Source organism: Sminthopsis crassicaudata, chromosome 1, assembly GCF_048593235.1.
Source record: "Sminthopsis crassicaudata isolate SCR6 chromosome 1, ASM4859323v1, whole genome shotgun sequence".
In the NCBI taxonomy this organism is placed as follows: Eukaryota; Metazoa; Chordata; class Mammalia; order Dasyuromorphia; family Dasyuridae; genus Sminthopsis; species Sminthopsis crassicaudata.
Genome location: NC_133617.1, coordinates 98,285,676 through 98,296,148, shown reverse-complemented (window position 1 = coordinate 98,296,148; position 10,473 = coordinate 98,285,676). Strand labels below are relative to the sequence as shown.

Sequence of the window (10,473 nt, the reverse complement as noted above, 5' to 3'; positions counted from 1 at the left end):
GCAAGCCTAATTCCATCTCTAGGCAATTTCGGTCTATTGTTTTTAGTTTATATATTCTTGGTAGAACAAATTTAATTCTCTTCTATGTAATAATCTTCTAAATATTTAAAGACAACAATTCTCACATCCTACACCTCACGTCCATCCCAAGTTCTTTTCTTTTCAAGCCAAATGTCTCCAATTCCTTTACCCAAATGTCACAATTAATGGCTTTGAGACTCTTCACCATCCTGATTACTCTTCATGCTCTGGACACACTCTGGCTAATCAACATTCTTCCTAAAATATGACACTTATAATTGAACAATATATTTTATATAGGGTCTGACCAAGGCCAAGTAGAGAATGACTTTCATCTCCCTAGTCCAGGATCCTGTCCTCAACACACTCTAAGATTGCATTAGTTTCATTTTTTGCCATGTTGTTCACTTTTAATAAATTTGTAGACCACAATGACCTCCCAGATACTTAATACAATCTTCTTTCTCGATATACCTGTCATATATTGTTCTTGTGAAACTGATTTACCCTTAGTATAGGCATACATTTATTCCTTCTCATTTTCGTCTCCTTAGATTTAGTGAAACAAAGAAACAAACAAAAAGACTCAGGATAAGAAGCAGTGTATAACAGTATTTAAATATTTGAAGAATTATTATATAGGCTTAGACCTATATTTATTCTGTTGTATCCCAGAGATGAGATAGTAGTTGTAAATAAACAAATGAAGATTGGATGTCGAGCAAAAGCTTCCTAACAAACTTCCTAGCAATTAGAGCTTTTGAAAAAAAAAAGAATAAAGAGTTGCATTAAGATGTCCTGGGTGTCTTCTCGCTTTGAGGTCATAAAGCAGAAGCTGGATAACCAAATACCCAGAATGTAATAGTAGGGATTCCTTTTTATATTGATTGGGTTTGATGGTTTCTAAGATCTCAAATTTCATGATTCTGGGTTTTTTTGGATGTTGACTATAGGCAAATGTGTTATCTATTCTTCTTACTATGTAGAGAAAAATATAAGAATAACTCATATTAATAGAATACTTTGAGGTTTGTAAATAGTTTCTTTGTAAAAATCCTATGAGGCTAGAAACAGAATTATTTAACCCAATATCCAAATAAGGATGCTGACCACCATCATTGCCTCTTCACTAATTTTGTAACTTTGCAGACTTTCTCTTCTCTGGCCACCATTCTCTCTATGTCTTCTCTGTTATAATGTAGGATTTGTCTCACTTTTGTATTTAAATTCGCTACACTTATCACAGTGTTTGGCACATAGATGGGTTTAATAAATGCATTTCATTCATATCATCCCTTATATTCCTCATTTTAGTAAATTGCTATAGCATATGAATATCTACTAATTTAGAGATGATTTGCCAATTATAAAGAAGATTAGGGATGTAGGAAAGTTGTTTTTGAAGAGATGTTATATGGAAGAGAAATTATACAAATTCAAAAGATAAACTAAACCAACCAATGAAAGCACAAGAGATTTCTCTCTTGTGCTTTCATTAATTGGTTTAGTTTATCTTTTGAATCAATCAACCAAGAGGAAATTCTTTGCCATTAAAACTGTCTATTTGGAAAGTGGGTTGCTTAAAAAGGCAGTGAGTTCCCCATCACTAGAGGTCCCCAAGTAGAAACTACGTGACAATTTGTTGGAGATGCTGTAGATGTTTTTCCTGCTCAGGTAAGTGAGAATACATGATCTCTAAGACTCCTTATCTTAATAAGAGACTGGTGTTTTAAATAACAGAGCTCATAGTGGGACCAAGATATTTTCCAAGGGAAACAAATTGGGTAAGTAATAGATTAAAGAAAAATTATTCAAATTTCAGCTATTAAAGAGTAGATGAGAAACAGGCTGACATTATTTATAGAAAAAAAATAGGTCATCACTCATAATGAGTGAGGAGATGAGATTTTTTTTAAAGCATTAGGACATCTGCTTCTTCTCCAAATTACCTCTTATTATGGATGATGAAAGTGCTTCTGTTAAGAGTTGTAATAGATGATTTTTGAAATCACTTCTTACTCTAGGAGTCTATTAAAGTTCACCCTCACCTCCACTCCCATGCCTGAAATTTCACCTTTAGAGGGTCATTCAATACATTGTCATGTCCGGCTATTTTTTTTTCTCCAAAATTCTAACATTCCTGGATGGAAGAACACATTAATTTATTCTCAGCTATTATTACCTTGAAAATCTAGGTGGTATTAGAATGTCTGGAATTAGAACAACTTATCTTCCTGAATTTAAATCTGGCCTCAGACATATTCTAGCTGTATGACCATGGGCAAGTCACTTAACCTCTTTTTTTTTCAGTTTCCTCATCTGTAAATTTGAGCTAGAGAAGGAAATGGCAAACTAGTCCATTATCTTTGCCAAGAAAATTCCAAATGGGGTCACAAGGAGTTAGACACAATTGAAATAAATGAACAACATAACACACTATTTTAAATTGGCTTATAAGATACTTTGTCCTGTGGAAAGCACTGAACAGTAAAGGCTGTGCTGGGGAAGAGAGGTAAAATGAGATAGTCAATGCTGTTGATTGCATGCTGAGCATGTTGTCAATCAAATGGTGCTATGGATAAAGCACTGGACCTGGAGTTAAGGAGATGGCTTCAAATCTCGCCTTATACACTTATTATTCATATGACCCTGGACAAGTTTTTTTGGTTTTGTTTTTGTTTTTTGTTTTTTTTCCCCCCCGAGGCTGGTGTTAAGTGACTTGCCCAGGGTCATACAGCTAGGAAGTATTAAGTGTCTGAGGCAGATTTGAACTCGGGTCCTCCTGAATTCAAGGCTGGTGCTCTATCCACTGCACCACCTAGCTGCCCCGACCCTGGACAAATTATAACCTCTATTTTCCTCAGTTTCTACATCTGTAAAATTGGGAAAATAATAGCACCTACCTCCCAGGTTGATATGTAAATCAGATGAGATAATATTTATAATATGTTTTACAAATCTTAATGGGATACACAACTACTAGCTATTATTATGCTGAACATTTCAGCAACAAATTCACCATGTACATTACAATACACACATATACATACAGATACTAATACTCTGATTGTATTCTTTTCTTCCCAGATAAAATGTAAGCTTCTTGAGAGTAAAGGGTTCCCCCCCACACACTCTTTGGCCTTTGAATCTCCATTGCTTCATTCAGAGTAGAAGCTTATTGAATATTTACTAAATGATTGATTGACAGATAATGTAAACAATAGGACTTTGTAAGCATAAAATATTTTATTAATGCATTGCATTGTCATTACCAGCAAAATATCCAGATACCTGGAATGATATCCTTGAATCTGACCATAGAAACAAAGATTGCTTCTTTTTTTTTTTTTTTTTTTTAATATTGGTGAATTGAATGCTTCAAGAAAGGTAGTCAGGCTGCATGGCAGAATGACCATTAGATTTGATAAAGATGTTGGACAAGTAGTTTGAGAACTTAATAGCCACCTTCTCTCTTAAATTTCCCTCAATTTATCCCATATATGTCTTATTTAATATATAATTGTTTGCCTTTTGTTGTCTCCCCTATTCCACTATGAGCTCCTTAAGAATAGACTTATTTTGAACTTTTTTTGTATCCTCAGCACTTAACATAGTAGTTGTCACTTAGTAGGCATTTAATAAATGCTAATTGGCTTACATTAATAATGTAATAAGAATACCAGGAAGAATTCATTAAGCTTTTGTAAGTTTAATAGTTACTAGAGACAAATAGAGAGAAGCCCTCTTCTCAGAGGAGATGCACTGGAGTTGGAACCCAGTAAATTCAGACCAGTGAATTCAAATTGCATACAAATTCAAATATACACAATATAATTGTATATAATTATAGATAATATATAACATACATATATATGCACACAAATATATATATATATATAGTAATAGGAGGGGCTTAGAAAAAAAAAGGTAACTCATATAAGATGTAACATCTGAACTACATCTCCAAGGCTGGGAACTATGGGGAATCTGGAAATAGACACTCTCCATATTCTCAGGGAATTCTTGGGGGATAAACTAGCCATACAAATAGCTGCAATAAAGCATCACTATATTATACATGACTTAAAACAATGAATGTAATAGAAGATCACAAGAGGAAAGTGCTGTTCTGATTGGTGTCACTAAGGAAAAACTTCCTTGAGGGAGATTAATTTGAACTTGACTTTGAACTTAAACTTTAATATATTTTGAACTGAATTTGAGAAACAGCATGGTGTAGTTAAAAATAACTCAGAACCTCATTCTCCTTCACTCCTTTGGCTTTTGACATGGCTGACCACTTTTTTTTTTTTGGATGCTTTCTTTTCTGTAAGTTTTTGGGACACATCTCTCCTGCTTCTCCTTCTATCTTTCTGACTACTACTTCTCACTCCTCTTTGATGGATCCTTATCCAGATCATGAACTTTATTTTTTATTTTTTAAAAACTTTTTAATTTTTAAAATATATGAATGGACAATTTTTCAACATTAATCCTTGAAAAACTTTGTGTTCCAATTTCCTCCCCTTCCCCACATCTCTTCCCCAGATGACAAGTAACCACTATGTTAAACATGGTAAAAATATGTTAAATCCAATATATGCATACATATTTTTACAATTATCTTGCTGCACAAGAAAAATTCAATCAAATCATTTTTTAAAAAGGAGAAACAAAATAAAATACAAACAAACAAGAAAAGGGTGAAAAAATGCTATGTTGTGATTCACACTCAGTTCCCACAGTCTTTTCTCTGGGTGTAGATGGCTCTCTTCATCATAAGATCCTTCTAATTGGCCAGGATCATCTCATTGTTGAAAAGAGACACATCCATTAGAATTGATTATGGTATAGTTTTATTGTTGCTATGTACAACGATCTCCTGGTACTACTCATATCACTTAGATCAGTTCATGTAGGTCTCCCCAGGCCTCTCTAAAATCATCCTGCTGATCGTTTCTTACAGAACAATAATATGCCATAACTTATTTAGCCATTCTCCAATTGATGGATATCCATTTAGTTTCTAAAAAGGGCTGCCACAAACATTTTTCAGATCATGCACTTTAACTATATATACTCAGGATTATTTCTTGGGCCTTTCTTCCCCTTCCCTCCTTTCCCTTTCCCTTCTCTCCACTCCCCTCCTCTCCTGCTCCTTCCATTCCTTTTCCCTCTGATTTCTATACTTGACCAGGGCCAATCAGCTATTACATTTCTGAGATAAAATTTGAACCCATCTCTTTCTGACTCCAAGACTGGTACTCTACGTTGCATCACTTAGCTACTTCAGTTTAGTCTTCTGTAATATTAGAAGGCTGGATGATCTTTAAGATTTTTTCTAGACCTTAATCACAAGATTCTATGACTAAGTAATGGTTATGAAGTCAGATAAAGGGGCAGCCTAGAGGCCATTCTGATAAAGGCAGGACAATCAGGAAACAGAGGCCATGCTTAGTGGACAATCTAGTTCAGCTTACTTACAGATTAATAAGGGAATGGCAATAGATAAGGCAGGAAAAGTAAACTGAGGTCAGATTGTGCAAGGCTTTTAATGACAGACTTCAACCCTTAGGTTTAATCCCCTAGGCAATCTTTTCTCACTACAAAACACATTTATCAAAGGCCTGCTAAATGCAAGATATTGTGCTGAGTGATGTATATCCAGAGACAAAAGTGAAAAAGTCTCTACCTCCAAAGACATTCCCAAAAATCATCACTATTTGTTTCTACCATACTGACATCATGAAATACAGCTTCAAAAGACTGTCATATAGTTTCCTACAGAATGTGTCCTTTCTGAGTCAAAAAACTTTTATTTCTCATAAACCACAATTAATGCAGAAGGGTTGGTGTCTCTTCTTCCTCCTCCTTCCTCCTGGTCTTTGGTTGGCTCTTTCATCATCGGAGAAGGAAAGAACAAGTTAGAGAACACAATTTTACACCCTTCTGCCTCCAATTAACCCTCATGCATACAAGTCTTTCCAATAATCCAATTATTTAACCAAATATCAGTACCTTAGAGCAAGTGTGTCATTAGAAAGCTTTCTGTCCAAGACAGAGAGGAAATGGCAATCCAATTAAGTAGCATGAACTTGACAGGTACCATTGCACTAGTCAGGCAAGTGAATCAAGACCAATGAAGCTAACTATATGATAGAAAAGAGTTGACAGTTACTGTGGTTTTAGAAAAATAAGTAGGTAGGTAGATAGGTATCCAGAAAGATAGGTAAGCCAAGCAGATAGGTAAGCCAAAGTTTTAAGAAATCAGAGAGACTACAAAGGCAACACTAATGATTAGGATTGATCTCTGATTCTAAGAGAGAGGCCCTTTTTTGGACCCTCTGTTGTATTCTACTTCTGGAAGGTAGATAGCACTGGGCCACATACAGCCATATTTACCATCAACAAACATCTATATTCTATAAAGAAAGTCAGGAATCTGCAGGAGGGTCCTGTCCATGACAGAAGGAGATAGTTTTGTGTAACAGAAAGAAAGATAAGCTTAGAATCATAGTGGAAAGTTGTCAGAGGTTAGCTAGTCTAATTCATAAGAATGAAGCCCTCTTACCATAATTCCAATGAGTGGTTAGCCAGCCTCCACTTGAAGATTTCTAATGCTGAATAAATAGTGTGTATGCCCAAAGGGCAACCAAACTGAGCATGCTTTTTGATCCAAAAATACTTCATAAAAAAGGGAAAAGACTTAGCTGGACAAAAAAATCTATAGCAGTTCTTTTTTGTGGTGGTAAAAAGGCTGGAAATTAAGGGGATGCCCATCAAATTAGAAAATGACAGAACAAGTTGTGGTATATGAATGCAATGGAATACTATAGTGCAAAAAGAAATGATGAACAGGAAGATTTCAGAAAAAAATATTAGAAATATTTATATGAATTGATACAAAGTGAAATGAACAGAGCCAGGAAAATATTGTAGACGGTAACAATATTATGTGATGATCAATTATGAATGACTTAACTCTTCTCAGCAATGCATTGATCCAAGATAATTATAAAGGATTCATGATAGAAAGTTCTATTCACATCCAGAGAAAGAATTGATGGACTCCAGATTGAAGCAAACTATTTTCATTTGCTATATTTTTTTATTAATAATTTTATTATATATATATATTTTTATAATATTATCCCTTGTATTATTTTTCCAAATTATCCCCCCTCCCTCTATTCCCTCCCCCCGATGACAGGCAATCCCATACATTTTACATGTGTTACAATATAGTCTAGATACAATACATGTGTGTGAATATCATTTTCTTGTTGCACAATAAACTTTAGATTCCGAAGGTACATGTAACCTGGGCAGACAGATATTAGTGCTAACAATTTACATTCACTTCCCAGTGTTTCTTCTCTGGGTGTAGCTACCTCTGTCCATCATTGATCAACTGGAAGTGAGTTGCTTTTTCTTTATGTTGAAGATATCCACTTCCATCAGAATACATCCTCATACAGTATTGTTGTTGAAGTGTACAGTGATCTTCTGGTTCTGCTCATTTCACTCAGCATCAGTTGATTTAAGTCTCTCCAGGCCTCTCTGTATTCCTCCTGCTGCAATAATATTCCATAACCTTCATATACCATAATTTACCCAACCATTCTCCAATTGATGGACATCCATTCATCTTCCAATTTCTAGCTACTACAAAAAGAGCTGCCACAAACATTTTGGCACATATATGACTCTTTCCGCTCTTTAGTATTTCTTTGGGATATAAGCCCAGTAGTAGCGCTGCTGGGTCAAAGGGTATGCACAGTTTGATAACTTTTTGGGCATAATTCCAGATTGCTCTCCAGAATGGCTGGATTCTTTCGCAACTCCACCAGCAATGTATTAGTGTCCCAGTTTCCCCACATCCCCTCCAACATTCATCATTATTTGTTCCTGTAATCTTAGCCAATCTGACAGGTGTGTAGTGGTATCTCAGAGTTGTCTTAATTTGCATTTCTCTGATCAATAGTGATTTGGAACACTCTTTCATGTGAGTGGATATAGTTTCAATTTCTTCCTCTGAGAATTGTCTGTTCATATCCTTTGACCATTTATCAATTGGAGAATGGTTCGGTTTCTTATAAATTAGGGTCAGTTCTCTATATATTTTGGAAATGAGACCTTTTTCAGAACCTTTGTTTTTAAAACATTTGCTATATTTTTTCATGTTTTTTTCCTTTTGGTCTATTTCTTTTTTCACAACTTGACTCAAGATGAAAATATGTTTTACATGATTGCACATATATAACCTAGATCTGATTGCTTACCATTTTAGGAAAAGGAAAGGGAGGGATAGAGGAAGAAACATTTGGAACCCCAAATCTTTTAAAAATAAAGGCTAAAAACTGTCTTTACATATGCTTGGGAAAATGTTATTAAAGATGCTAGTATGACTTATGGAAAGAAAGTAAAAAAAAATAAAAGATTAGGTTTAAGACCCAGTTCTGCCATTTATTAGCTATGTTACCTGTGTCAAATTAATCTACTTCTGAATTCCAGTTCCCTTAATTGTACAATGGAGGAAATAATACTTGGACTACTTAGCTTATTGGATTGTCCTAAGAAAAGTGCTATGTAAATCTGGACTATCTTTATTATCACTGCTGCAAGGATATAGATGTTGTGATCAGTTCTATCAGACTCTTAAAGGGTTTCTTGAATGAATGTTATATTTTGATCATCACTTTTCAAGATGGGGATATTATCTCCAGAAAATTTCTCTGTCTGTCCACCAAAGCAAAACAAAAGGAACATTTTGAGCCTCCAGTGCTTACCGAGCATACATAAAGGCTTTCTTGCAAACTTCAGTCTCCCCCTCCATCCTTTGTACCTGCAGCAACATCCTGCAGCCCAGATCCTTAAAGCAAACTCAGCTCCAAAGATGAAAATAGCAAATGTTTCCTGCATCCAAGAACAAAAAGACTTGATTAACTAGAATCCAGTTAGCCAAAATGTACAAGTTGATGGATTTTTTTTCCTATTAAGTAACACTCAGGTTTAAAAAGCTGGTTCCTCAACTTTAATGTCTCTAATGGAATTGTTCAGCCTAGCCTTACATGAACTCCTCTGTTTAGTTTTGGTGGATAATTTTTTTTTCCCTAATCTACTCAGAGTTTCCAAATGATGATAGTTAAATAAGCAAATCATCTGAATGAGAAAACAAATCAACATAGACATTCTTCTAATTCATGGTTAGTTAAATTAAAGGTCATTAGCAGAACATTAGCTATGACACATCTCATATGAAAATAGATTGGTTCTGATATTCCCCTGGTCTCTTCAGGATGATGCTGAAAATATCCATTTTCTTTTAGCGAGTCCAGTGATTTCCCTCTCAACATTCCACTCCACTGTTCCAGACCAATCAACAAATATTTGTTGACTCTCTACTAGGTGTTAGATCTTTTCTTTCTCCCTACTTGAATTTTATTTCTCCATTTCCTTCTTTCCTTCTTCTATTTTCTATATTTTACCTTAATAAATGGTAGAAAGCAACACTAATATTTTCTGATTTTTATATGTGTTAAGTTTTGTACAATACTTTGTATACTGCATCTCATTCAGACTCCACAAGGCCACAGGGTTCTGAGACTTCCTAAGGAAAAAGGAAAGACCTGTGGGAATGCTTCTCTTCTGGAAGCATCCCCATTCTTGTCTTATTACTTTCTTTTACTAAACTAGACACATCAAAGGGTACATTTATTATATTACTCATTCTGTCTAGATATTTATTTCTTTAATTTTGGAATAGGATCAATAGATTCAATCTCTCTCTTGACTTTAGGGAGAGAACTTCCTGGAAGTTTCAATAAAAATAGATTTTTCATACAATATAAGGAAAAACTTTCTAATAAATAGGCCTAGGGATAGTGACTAGGCCTGTGATTTCATTGGGTTAAGAAACTCTTAGATAAGGACTTAAGTAGCTTCCTTATAGATTTACATGAAGATGGTTTCTTCTGAAGCAACTTTTTACACACACAATATAACTGCAATATGATGAAGGGGTGATTATTTCAGCCTTTTCCTCATCAAAAAATCCATTATGTTGCTATTCTGCCTTCTATTACAACTCTTGGCTTATTTCAGATTTCAGTCAGTCCAAGAACATTAATATCTATTTTTTTTTAAATCCTGAATCTCACAACATACTGCTAATCCTGGTGACCTTCTGACTCACCTGACATTCATCCTGGTATGCATAACAGGAGTTGTGAGGTCCATATGATAACAATAGGTCAGAGTTAACAGGGCCTTTAGCTTACCAATAATAGTAGCCAGTCTCCTGAAACGGTCTCGTACTCCTTGAATGTGGTAAGTACAGCCAAGATTAAGCACCCCAGAACGATTAGAAACCTAAAAGGAAGAGAAGAAATATAAGGAATGACTTAATCCTTCTGTATCTGCAACCATTTGTTACTTAATTCTTCTGATGAT

The 10,473-nt window shown here is 34.9% G+C and overlaps 1 protein-coding gene across 3 annotated transcripts in view; it reads right to left on the bottom strand.

Annotated features, from left to right (window-relative positions):
• Positions 1-10,473, bottom strand: part of KCNQ3 (potassium voltage-gated channel subfamily Q member 3) — a 431,416-nt gene that overhangs the window by 74,913 nt on the left and 346,030 nt on the right. For all 3 annotated transcript variants that reach the window (XM_074265426.1, XM_074265420.1, XM_074265422.1), the window contains 2 exons: positions 10,302-10,392; positions 8,811-8,937 (listed from right to left, as the gene is read on the bottom strand). In XM_074265426.1, coding sequence (XP_074121527.1) covers positions 8,811-8,937; positions 10,302-10,392 — 218 coding nt within the window. The remainder of the gene's footprint in view (positions 1-8,810; positions 8,938-10,301; positions 10,393-10,473) is intronic.